The sequence below is a fragment of the Chenopodium album genome, chromosome 12, assembly GCF_948465745.1.
Source record: "Chenopodium album chromosome 12, dcCheAlbu1.1, whole genome shotgun sequence".
Taxonomy (NCBI): Eukaryota; Viridiplantae; Streptophyta; class Magnoliopsida; order Caryophyllales; family Amaranthaceae; genus Chenopodium; species Chenopodium album.
Genome location: NC_137845.1, coordinates 15791945 through 15805281, shown reverse-complemented (window position 1 = coordinate 15805281; position 13337 = coordinate 15791945). Strand labels below are relative to the sequence as shown.

At 37.1% G+C, this 13337-nt stretch overlaps 2 protein-coding genes across 2 annotated transcripts; both read left to right on the top strand.

Moving 5' to 3' along the window:
• The first annotated feature begins 4885 nt into the window (after window positions 1-4885).
• LOC145570972 (uncharacterized) lies at window positions 4886-7881 on the top strand. Its single transcript, XM_081630085.1, has 2 exons — window positions 4886-7461; window positions 7800-7881. Exons 1-2 carry the CDS (start codon window positions 4886-4888, stop codon window positions 7879-7881), a joined length of 2658 nt encoding a protein of 885 aa, XP_081486211.1.
• A 3190-nt stretch (window positions 7882-11071) lies between these two features.
• Window positions 11072-12539, top strand: LOC145572128 (phytochrome A-associated F-box protein-like). Its single transcript, XM_081631147.1, has one exon. It carries the CDS (start codon window positions 11191-11193, stop codon window positions 12253-12255), a length of 1065 nt encoding a protein of 354 aa, XP_081487273.1. The 5' UTR covers window positions 11072-11190; the 3' UTR covers window positions 12256-12539.
• Window positions 12540-13337: the final 798 nt, after the last annotated feature.

Below are 13337 nucleotides of genomic sequence, written 5' to 3'. Positions count from 1 at the left end.
TCCTATTTCAGTTTCACCTAATGTAATCTTTTGTGAAATCCATATTCCTGATCAAGTAGTAAAGAATGTAGTTTTTGTGTACGGATCACCTCACATTTCTGATCGTAGTTCTGTTTTAGATGAGGTTTCTGCTATTCTTAGGACAGTTGACGATGTTGTTTTACTAGGAGACTTTAATCAAGTTGAATACTTGACAGACAAAGTTGGTGGGTCTTTTAATATTCCTGGTCGTCAGGACTTTTTGGATTGGAAATTAAATGAGGAGTTAATGGATGTACCTTTTTTGGGACCTCCTTACACTTGGACTAATGGCCAATTAGATAACCCGATTTTCGAGCGTCTCAAGGCCTATGCTTCTAGGAAATGGTTGGAGTCTTTTCCTGAGACTGAGCTTATCCATCAACCTATTTTATTCTCTGATCATGGGGCGATTATTTTACGTGATAGTCCAGCTATCTCAACTAGGAAGCGTCCTTATAGGATTGAGAATTGGTGTTTGTTATTTCGGGAAGTTTCCTTGCTGATTGGTACCAATTGGCAAGCTAATGCCCAAGGGTCTAAGATGTTTTCGGTTTGTCGTCAATTGGATTTTATTCGTCGTTTGTTATTGGCCTGGTGTGTTGCTCATAAGAAATCGCGGGGTATTGACTGGAGGAAGATAGAGACTTCCATTTGCTCTTTATCTAGTCCTTTGACTGCTGAGTCAGATCGTATGAGTTTTATTTCAGCAAGAAAGGAGGTTTTAGATCAAGCCCAGGTTGAATTTCTTTATTGGAAACAACGAGCCAAGGTAAAATGGGATGCATTGGGTGAGGCTCCGACTCGATTTTTGTTTGCTTCGGTACAGGCTCGTAAACAACGCAATAAGATAATCATCTTGAAAGATGTTTTGGGTAATTGGGTATCAGATCCGGCTGGAATCTCGCTAATGTTAACTGATCACTTTTCGAACCTTTACCAATGTCATGCCCCTTCCGCTGAAATTCCGGTCCTCGACTGGGAAGATTTAAAGCTTCCAACTCTGTCTTCCTCTGCTTGTCAGGAGCTTATGTTACCTTTTTCTGATATGGAAATTAAAGATGCTATGTTCCATATTGGTGATGACAAATCTCCAGGCCCGGATGGGTATACTGCAGCCTTCTTTAAGACCCATTGGTCAGTGGTTGGTACCTCAGTGACGGAGGCCATTCAGTTCTTTTTTGCCCATGGTTATCTTCTTAAGGAATGGAACCGTACCTTTTTGATTTTACTGCCTAAGGTGGATCACCCAGAGGAGCCTTCTCAGTTCCGTCCTATTGGTCTCTGCAATGTTCTTTATAAATGTATTGCTAAATGTTTAACGAATCGCCTTCGGATATTTTTGCCTTCTTTGATTTCAGGATCTCAGAGTGCCTTTGTTCCTGGTAGGTTAATGTCGGACAACAGTCTGCTTGCTCATGAACTTCTTTCCTATATGAATTCCTCGGCTTCTAAACTCTGTTCAGCGGCGCTTAAGTTGGACATGAATAAGGCTTATGATAGGGTTAATTGGGAGTTCTTGTGGCAAGTTTTACGAGCTTTTGGTTTCCCTCCATATTGGGTTCATATAATTCAGCAATCTGTTACAACGGTTTCCTACCAAGTCTTGGTTAATGGTTGTCCGTCACAGACTTTACTTCCTCATTGCGGCCTCAGACAGGGGGACCCTCTTTCCCCGTTTTTTTTTTCTTTGTATGGAGATTTTTTCTTTAATGATTAGTCGTGCCGAGGCTTCTGGTTTAGTTCGAGGACTTCAGATTTCCCGTAAGGCCCCACCTATCTCCCATCTCTTCTTTGCTGATGATGCCTTGCTTTTCTTCTGAGTTTCTCCTTCTGCTTGCGACAATTTGATGGCTGTCATTAACAAATTCTGTTCTGTCTCGGGCCAAATGGTTAATCTCCAAAAATCGTTTGTAAAGTTCAGTTCTAATACTCCATCGGATTATAGGGATTATTTGGCTTCTGTGTTGCGTATGGATTCTAGGAGCTCCTTAGGTACTTATCTGGGCATGCTTATTGACATGGGCAGGGGGAAGTGTCAGGTTTTCCAGCCTATGGTTGATAAACTTGTTCAGCGCCTTTCATCCTTTGCTTCTTTGCACCTTTCAGCGGCTGCGAAGTTGGTTATTATCAATTCTATATGTGTTTCTTCCTTCAACCATATCCTCTCTGTGTTTAAAGTGCCTTCTACGGTTTGTAATCGACTTGATAATCTTTTAGCTCATTTTTGGTGGCGCTCTTCTCCTTCCTCTAAGGGGATAGCGTTATCTCCTTGTTCTGCTCTTTATTTGCCTCGGGGGCTGGGAGGTTTGGGTATTCGGAAATTTAGTTGTTTTAATGCTGCTCTCCTGGCTAAGCAGTCTTGGCGACTTATGCATAATCCTCAACTGCTTGTTTCCAAGGTGTATCGAGCAAAGTATCCGTCTTTGCTGGCTTCTCATGGCACTGCCAAGACGGTCAGGCCGTCTTGGGGTTGTCGTAGTGTGTTACAGGGTTTTCAAACCCTTTGTCATGGTTTGGTGTGGAAAGTGGGGTCTGGTACCAACATTAGTATTCTTGATGATAGTTGGGTGCCTGGGGTTCACGTTCAGTTTAAGGATTCTGTGAACAGGATGGGTGTCCCATCCTTTGTTTCTGATTTGATTAATGTGCGTTCGAACGCATGGAAAACGAGTTTGATTCATCGGTTGTTTCCTCCCCGTACTGCTGGCCTTATTTTGGGCCTTGAACGGCCTAAGGAAAGAATTGATGATTTTGTTTATTGGAAATTTACTAGGGACGGGATGTTCTCCACGAAGACTGCGTATGTGTGCTCCTTGTGTTATGAGAATGGGGATCACCGATCACCTTTAGTTCTTGACTCAAGTTGGTGGAGGCATTTTTGGGCTTCTCCTTTATTTCCAAGGTGGAAAATGTTTGCTTGGAAGATTATCCATAATGCATTGCCTTCTGCTTCGTTGCTTGCTCGGAAGGGTTTGCCCGTGGATTCCAAATGTGGGTTTTGTCATAAGGATATGGAGACTCTTTCTCATCTTTTCCGAGATTGTCCTTTTACTTGGAGTTTATGGGAGAACCGGCCTTGTGGATCGGCCTTGAATATGTCCCCAGAACAGCCTTTTGAAGAGTGGTTTCCTGAGGTTCTTTCTAAGTTTCTTCATGATAAGGACTAGTTGATGTTAGATTGTTTTTTTAGTTTGTTATGGGCCCTATGGCTTACTCGGAACTCTATGAGATTTCGTTCTGCAGTTTCTTCCCTTGACTGTATTATGGATCTAGCTTCTAGTTAGGTGGATAGGTGTTTTGAGGCCAGGTCGTTCAGATATGATATTAATATTACGCCTGCATTTCCTCCTGGGTTTTCTTGTAATATATCTTCTGCAGTTCTTCGAGGGAATGCGTCGGATGCTTGTTCTGTCAGCCTTACTTTTGATGGGGCCTGGAATTCTGCCAGTCATAATGCGGGTACTGGATGGGTATTCTTGGATCTGGCTTCTGATGTTCAACTCGGGGGTGGGGCGCAGGCTTGTAACTCTAATTCTGCGTTACAGGCTGAACTGATGGCTTGTCTGTTTGCTTTACGCCATGCCAGGCAGCGTGGGTATTCCTCTTTACAAATTTTTACTGATTGTTCTTCGGTGGTGGATCTGCTTCGATCTCAGTTTCCCAAAGATATTTCTGTATGTTGGATTCAGCAAGAGATTTTGGAAGTTATTGGTGCTTTGGTTGTGTGTCATATTCAGAAGGTTCCAAGGTCTATGGTTGCTCAAGCTCACTGTTTGGCAGGGAAGGCGCGTCGGCGTGATTTACTTTGTTTCCGTTTTTAGTTTCTTTGTTGTTTGTTTGTAAGTTCTTTTGTCAAAAAAAAAAAAAAAAAAAAATCACATATGATCATTCATATTGATCACATATATCATTAAAAACCCATGTATCACCATGGTTATATATTTCCCGATATCTGATATATCTAACAATGTCTTTAATTTTTAAAAGTGTGTCATTATAACTAAATAAATGAAATTAGCTTTGAAAAATGTATCTGTTATTTGGAAACAAAGAGAGTATATGAACTGTGACAGCTTTTCCCAATTCGATATTCAGTGGCGGACCCACCCTTGGTCCTGGTGGGTCACGTGACCTAGCAGCAAAAAAAAAAAAAAAAAAAAAAAAAAAAAAAAAAATTAAAATTTTTAAAAAAACACGGGCAGGGTCTACTGGAAGGGGGGAAAAGAAACAAAACCAAAAACAAAACAACGCACTCTCAAATCTCTATCTCTCTCTTCGTGAATCGTGACTCACTCGCCATCGGCTGCACCGGACGTCGCCGCACCGGCGCACCGCCTCGCCGCCGTTCCATCCGCATACACTGAACACACACTCGGTGCTCTTCATCTCTTCTTGCTGCCAGCCTGCCAGGTAAGTTTATACTTTATTTTTAAGTTTTTAAATTTGTAAATTATACCCAAATTGTTGAATTGTTTGGTTGAGTACTTGAATTTGTGATTAATTGACTTGATTATGTAACCTAATCTCGTCAATTAGTTTGTGTTCTATTGTTTTTTGAAATTGTTGATAATTTATCAATTTAGGGAGTTAGGGTTTCTGATTTTTTAGGAATTGAATTGCTGATTTTTTTTTTTTTAGGAATTGAAATTGTTTCCTGTAAATTGATAATTTGATATTATAAATTGTTTCCTGTAAATTGATATTATAAATTGACAGTAAAATTGATTAATTGATGATTTCATATTAGAACTTAGGGTTTCTGTTTTTTTTTTTTTTTTTTTTTTTTGGAATTGATTAGTTTAGATAATTGCATATGTGGATTGTAATTGAAGCATTTGTGGTTTTCAGAATGAAAAGGAAAAAAATGTGTGATATCACAAGTTTCTTTGGTCCGAAAAATCCCCCTCCTCCACAAAGTCCTCCTCCTCCACAAAATCCTTCTCCTCCACCTCATCCTCCTTTACAAGATCCACCTCCTTCACCACAAAATCCTTTTCCTCCACCTCCTCCACCACAAAATCCTCTTCCTCCACCTCCTCAAAATCTTTCTCCACATCAAGAAAGTGAACAACATTCTTCTCCATCACATAACTTTACTCTTAATGAAGATGGAGAATTTATTCCTGAAGTTACTTCAAGTCCTAGAGTTCGGGTTGATAATGGAAGATTAAGTGAAGATGATATTGCTAATCTTCCACAAGACCCGGGACAAAGGAGAAAAATGAGTGATTTTCATCCTGATGATAGAGATTTAGTGAGGAGGACATACCTTCAAAGAAAGCCTTGCCAACCTCAAGATTTTGAATATCCTCAAACATTTTTCGGAACTAAGAGGCGTCGATTTAATGTCAAATGGTTTGATACTTGGGGCTCTTGGCTGGAATATAGTGTTTCCAAAGATGCTGCTTTTTGCTTCATTTGCTATCTATTCAAGGATGATAACACTTTTGGAGGTGATGCTTTTGTTTGTGATGGTTTTCGTGCTTGGAATCGATTAAACACAATTCGAGATCATGCAAGCAAACACATGAGTGCTCACCATAAAGCTGTGACTGCCATGGAGTTATTCAAGCAACAAAAGGGTAGTATTATCACTGCTCTATCAAAGCAAACGACGAAAACTAGAAGTGCTTATCGTAAGCGATTGGAGGCTTCAATCACAACCATTAGGTGGCTTTTACTTCAGGGGCTACCTTTTCGTGGTCATGATGAAAAAGAAAGTTCATTGAATAGAGGTAATTTTATTTCTCTATTGACTCTTCTTTCTAAACATGATCTTGAATACTCCAAAGTTGTTTTCAAAATGGCACCCGGTAATTGTCAACTTACTTCTCCAACTATCCAAAAAGATATCATCCATGCTTGTGCAAAAGAAACAACTAAAGCAATACTTGAAGATCTTAATGGTGGTTTTTTTGCTATCCTTGCTGATGAGTCTGCCGATGTTTCCGATAAGGAACAATTGGCTCTTTGTTTGAGATATGTTGGTAAAAAGGGAGAAGTGTGTGAAAGATTTCTTGGTGTTGTGCATGTTGCTAATACTACTTCCTTGACTCTTAAAGCTGCTATTGAGTCATTACTCATGGAGTATTCTTTGACTTTCTCTCAAGTTCGGGGTCAGGGCTATGATGGGGCAAGTAATATGCAAGGTTCAATCAATGGTCTCAAAACTTTAGTATTGAATGAATGTAAACAAGCATACTTTGTACATTGCTTTGCTCATCAACTTCAATTGACACAAGTTGCCCTTGCTAAAAAAAATTCAGATTGTGCTTGGCTATTTGTTGATGTACTTGCACCTCTCTTGAACTTTGTGGGAGGTTCACCTAAGAGGAAAGAATTTCTTCGAGAAAAACAAGCTGATCAAGTTGTTGAGGCATTATCCTTAGGTGAAGTTGAATCAGGAACTGGTTTGAATCAAGAACGTGGCTTAGGTAGACCTTGTGACACTCGTTGGGGGTCTCACTTTAAAACAATTTTGAATGTGCTTGATTTATATCCTACAATCTTGAAGTCGCTTGATTCCATTGCCGAAGTTTCCGATACAGTTGATTCAAATAAAGCACAATCTATCACACACTTGTTGATGTCATTTGATTTTGTATTTGTGGCACATTTGATGGTTGCTATATTTGGGATTACAAATGAGTTGAATGTGGCTTTGCAAAAACATGATCAGGATATTGTAAATGCAATGGAAATGGTTGATGTAACCAAGTTTAATCTGCAAAAGTTGAGAGATGAAGGATGGGATTCTCATTTGGAGGAAGTTACTTCTTTTATGGATAAACATGGAATTGAGGTTCCTAACATGGAGGGGAGATATCATGTTCCCGGGAGAAGAATGTATAGAGGTAATGGCCCACAAGTGACAAATCTTCATCATTTCCGGGTTGAAGTTTTTCTTAGTGTCATTGATCTTCAACTACAAGAATTGGAAAATAGATTCCCGGAGGTAAGTAAGGAACTACTTGTATGTATGTCTTACTTTAATCCCACTAATCGTTTTGCTTCATTTGACAAAAGTAAATTGATTCAACTTGCCAAATTCTATCCTAATGAATTTCCAAGTAATGAATTGAAATTTTTTGGTTATTCTCTTGATAATTTCATCGTTGCTATGAGAAATGATGAGAGGTTTTGGAATTTGAAGAGTCTTAGTGAGCTTTCCGTGAAACTTGTTGAGACGGGAAAGCATGAAACCCATGAACGAGTGTACTTGCTTTTGAAGTTGGTTCTAACTCTACCCGTTGCAACGGCAAGTGTAGAAAGGGTCTTTTCAGGAATGACGCAAGTGAAAGATAAATTGCGTAATAGCATGGGAGATCAAATGTTGAATGATTGCTTGGTTACTTATATAGAGCGAGATATGTTTTTGAATGTTGAAATGAATGATATTATAGATCGATATCAAAACATGAAAACTCGTAGAGAGCAATTGTAATTTCCTTTATTTGGTTGTAATATGGATATTTATTACTTTTGGAATGTATTTTTTTTTTTTAAATATTAGCTTTTTTTTTAATATTCTTGCATTAATTATTGATTAGTAGTCGGTGGTGACCTAGCACCCGAAAAATCCTGGATCCGCCACTGTCGATATTAGAGGATCTCTAATATTCTAATGAAAATTAAATAACCAAGGGAGAGGCAATACTAGTAGCACCGATTATTCGAAGATTCCCGAATTGGTGGATCTCTTAGAGCAGACAAACTTGTGGTTGTTAGGAAGTAATGAAACAGTAGACACAATTGAAGCCATGCATTTATTGAACTAGAAAAAGGAAGCAAATGGATAGAGATAAAAGCACATGGGTATGCCACTATGTCCAACTTAACATTATCGGTCATATGAAATGATTGAAATGATTTTCACGGAGCTTATTATATAATCTTATATTATAGTCTTTTTTTTTTTTTTTTTTTTTTTTTTTTTTTTAGGGTGTATATTATAGTCTTCTTATGTATATTAAAATCTTAAGATTACGTCTTATGGACGCTAATTTAATCTCTAAGCATTAGGACCACATCTATGTTTACCTACCAAGAGATTTTGCCTTGCATATCTTTCCTTAATTGGCCCATATACAAAGTTGTTTCTTTTAATGTATTATTATTAGAATAAATATATAACAAAGTATTATACTTTATTTTTGTACTTTTATGAGTAGTTATTTGAAACCCTAATTTGAAGTAAGGGATGTTTTAATTCAAATCAAACACCTATTAGAGAGTAACAATTTTCCTAATATATTATTGTTTGCATAAAACAAAGGTTGTATAAGATAAGGTGGAGTACTTTAGTTTGTTCATTTCAACTTATTTCTTCTTATCTTATTACCCGTATAAAATACTATATTATTTTATTCAAATATAATTTAACATATCTTAATAGATAACCTTACCAAAACTTATTAAGCCTTACTCTAATCCCATTTAATCTTTATCAGCTCTTCTAAGAATGTATATGATTATTTCTTATATAAACTTAATTATTAATGTATATCTTACAGATTCGAGAAAACTAATCCATACTATTTATATGACCCAAAATACCCAACCCTACCTAGAACAACAATCCAAATCCCGACTCGACTCGAAATGACCTACTTTTGATTTAATACCTGAAGTGACCTGAATCGATTCTTACCTTGATCCAAATAGCTTGATCGTCGACATGAATTATTTTTATATTTGTTTTTTTTTTTTTTTTTTTGTAATGTGTAAGTGTATTGATTCGAGCGTGACTTGAATTATCTTGTCTAGAACTCTTAACTTAAAATCATCCAACCGAAATTAACCCGAAGTCTTAACCCAATACTTGACCCGACCCTTTCACATATTATTAAAACCCGAACATATTCGAAACCCTAAATGATCAGACTCAACTTTAACACAACCTAATTGTCTACTACTAGACCCAAAAATAAATGACCCAATTCAAAATAACTTGATTATATCCATACCCAACCTGAACGATTCGATTGCCATATCTTTAAACATACTTCATTCGTATAAGTCAATGTGAGACAAATGTAAACTTTTATTTTTATTTTTGAGAAAGAGAATCATACCTAAATAATGGGTAAGTCTTGTATATGGCTAGTCACACGGTGTGACCACATTAATTTATAAGGGTAATATTAATTTATATGTATGAATATTCTCAATTTTTCATAAGAGTAACCTCCTGTTGTCCATAAAAGTAACCCAAATTCATTGTACGAGTGAATTCAAGTAATGTAAAAATAAGTAACTCCATTTGTTCATTCGAGTAACCCCCTATTCTTTTGTTTTAAAAAATGAAAGAATAATTCCATTTATTTAAGAGCGTAACTCTTATTTCTCATTAAAGTAACCTACATACGTGTTAACGTAACCTTATTTGCTCATCACCGTAACCCCCTATTACTTATTTAATTGTTTTGTATGTAATTATGTAAAGTGACCACACTATGTGACTAGCCACGTATAAGACTATGCTAAATAAAAACTTAAGATGACAAAGTAAAATACTTCTCTCAGTAAATGTATGCCACCATGTTGAATTTGCATGCAACATTACCTGATAATAATACACAACCTATTAACTATTGGATCGTGTACTTTGTTATAGAGGTGTCAAAACCGAACCGACCCAAAAATAGCTATCCGTTTCGAACTGTAACCGATCCGATTTGATCCGAGAAATTCAAGACCCAAACCCGATCTGTAACCGAACTGAACTCAACCCGAATCCGAATTCAACCCGATCTGAACTTAACCTGGCACCAATTTGATCCGACTTGAACTCAACCTGAATCCGGTTTGACCCGACCTGAACTCTAACCGAACCGATTTGATCCGACCCGAGCTCAACCTGATCCGAAATTGACTCGGCAAATAACCGATCTAATCCGATCTGTTTTGACCCGAACTGATATTAACCCGACCCAATTTTAACTCGATTTGATTTTTACCCGATCCGAATTTAACCAGGCCATAATTAATTTTTGACCTTTTTATCAAGTTCTTATACTGCTCTGTTATTATTAATAAGTTTACGTTTTTTACTACAAAGAAATAATCTGAAATAACAAGTTTATTTCATGTATATACCAATTACATAAAATTATTTTCTAAGCTTTATATTCATCTCATCTAAAATTTGCTACAAATAGTTTGTAATACTTGAACATCAAAACCTCTTCTTTTAACTCGATAAAATATACTCCGTATGATATATGAATGACTTGATATTGACCCAATAATAAGGTAAAAACTCAATAATAACTCTAGTTTAAAAATAACCTTATTTAAATATGAATTGGGTCAACTCGATTAAAATCCAGACAAACACAAAAAGGAATTGAATTGAAATTGAATAATTTAATGAATCAACGGATCAACCTTATCTTAATCAAACCGAACTTGACCGAACCGAAATCATCCGAACCGAAATTAACCCGACCCAAATTCATCCGACTCGAAATTAACCCGGTTAAACCCGTTTTGAACCCGATCCGAATTTATTCAAACCGAACATGAACCGATCTGGAGTTGATCCGACCCATATCTGACCCGGACTCGATAGACCATGACCCGAATTTGATCCGACCCGAATTTGACCCGACCCGACCTGATCCGAATTATAAGAATAATTTTGACCCGAACATATCCGAGCCGAACAGATCCAACCCAAACTCCATCCGATTATCCGAATTGACACCTCTACTTTGTTACACCAAGCAATTCAACGGCTTCTTAGTCCAACCAGATGTACTCATTCTCATTCTCATTCTTCATACTTACAACTTGTTAAAATATTAAATTCTTTTTTTTGACAACATTATTATATTCTTTTAATACCACATGCTTTAATACTAACCAGAAAAAAACCATCAGAACATCAAACTTTCACACTCACATACACCCAACAAAGATAAATTAAAGTACCCCACCTTAACTTTGCTTATTTGGACCAGATATTGACACGATACCAACATTTCTCTTCATGCATTTCCCTCCACAAATTTCCCAACTTAACTAACACCAAACACCCCCTCCACTTTCTCCGCTTCATCATCATCATAATCATCATCGTAATCTCTATCTCTTTCTTTCCTCTTGTTTTCTCCTCCTTCTCAATCCCCCACTACACCACCACCGTCAAAGTCTAATATATCGCCAATGACAGACACCACTTTCTCGAAGCTATCCGACGACATTACCCTTAAGATATTCTTCTTATTAGAAGATGATCCGCGCCACTGGGCGCGTTTGTCTTGCGTTTGTAGGAAGTTTAGCTCATTGATATCTACGGTATGTTGTAGATCGAAATGTCTCAGTTTTCTTCCTTCTGTTTCTTCCGATCTTCTTTCGGTGTCATCGTCGGACGGTTGGGATTCTTTGTGGAAGAGTGCTGTTTGCTGCCCTGGTCTCCTACATGCCGGGATTTTGCTTGATAACTCCGATTTCGGCCTCGGCCGCGAAATCGGAGCTACCGAGGAATATCTACAACTCGAAACCCTAATCCAAACCAAAACTGAAACCAATACGATCTCTGATTTGTTGTTTTCGTCGTCAACATCAGAACCAGCAATCGTCAAGGATGACAATGGTATCGAAACCCAGATTGTAACAGATATCAACTCAAATAAAATCGATAGTGGTAATAATGATAATCCCGAGTTTGGGGGTTGGTCATTATATGATGATTTGTACTTCGATACAATTTATGATAACTCCGAGTCCAACACCCCTATGGAGATAACCACAGGGGTGGCGAATCTGGACTCGGAGTTCGTCGTTACAAACAACGAAAGCAATGAGGCGGCCAAGAGACGTAAGGTCTCCAGGCCGCAACGGTCTCACCTCGCTTCAGGAGTGTGGAATCTGAGTAGGGAGCAAGGAAGTAAGTTGTTAGCGAGTCGATTTCGAGACGATTGTTTGTACATAAGTGAATGGCCAGGGTGTGTTCATATTGAGGACAAGCGGAATTACATGTTGTTTAGAGGAGTGTTTAAGAACTTCAAGCGAACTCGAGTGTGGCGAACGATAAACGACGGGAATCGGAGTAGTATTGATCTAAACTGTGCGTTTTGTAGTTGTAAAGAGACGTGGGATTTGCACTCAGCATTTTGTTTGAAGAGAGGGTTTGGATTTCATGATGATGGTGAGCCTGTTGTTAGAGCTTATGTTTGTGAGAATGGTCATGTTTCTGGTGCTTGGACGGATTTGCCCTTGTACACTTGACGTAAGTGGCTTTCGTGGTGAGGGTAATATGGGAATTTCATCTTTAATTGAAAGAGGGCTATTCTTGAGTTGGAGGAGGTTACTTTTTTCGAGGAAATAGAGGAAGGTAATTTGACAAATTTGATTGCAATATTTTTGCTTGTTATTTTTTTTTTTAGGAAATTTTTGCTTGTTATTTTATTATTTTATCATTAGTATTTTATGTATTAATAATCCTTTAAATTTATAAATTATTTTTTGTTGTTGATTGAAGAAATTGAATATAATTGACTTATTCATTTTGATATTTGGTTGAGGTTACATGATGATACAAGTACAGAGTAGTCTAAAAAAACAAACTCCATCCTTAAATTATTTGCCCCATTGCAAATAATGGGTTAAACATCAAATTTTTTGACAAATTCTCATTAATTGATAAGAGGTACTCTGTATTATAGTAATGCGGGGTCTTGTTGGATTCGTTTCATTATATATTTTATTAATATTAAGTTTTTACAATTTTTACGCTTATAAAAGTAAAGTTATTTATGTTACAAGACGCATCTTGAAGACTGTGTAAAGACCAATGGGACAAACAAGTATTGACAAATGGAGTAATTCAAGAGGACCATTCTTACAAGGGAAGCTCTTAATAATACGAAGTACAGAGTAGTTAGTTACGAGGAACATAATTATTGGGTTAAGATTTCGTAATGTATATATTCAATGTACTTTGTTATATTAAGAATTCCCCTTGAGAGGGGCGTGGCGTATTATTTTTCTTTTCTTACCTTTTTAAAAAGAAAAAGAAAAACAATTTACTTTGTTTGTATGCATGAATGTCATTTTACCTAAAATTTTATGGACTACATGTTGACAGAATAAGTCAAGTTATTTTTTAAAAAAACGTATTTCACATACGAATAAGGCAATTTTAAACAAGTTAATGTCCTCTAAACAAAATAATAAAATAAAAGGAATAGCTAAAGTCAAACACAACCTTAATTTAGGAGAATAGTGTAGAAGAAGGTGATGGCAATACGGCATGATGGGTGATCCAACTATGGGGTAATGTTTCGAGAGTCCTTCAATCTGAGTGTGCT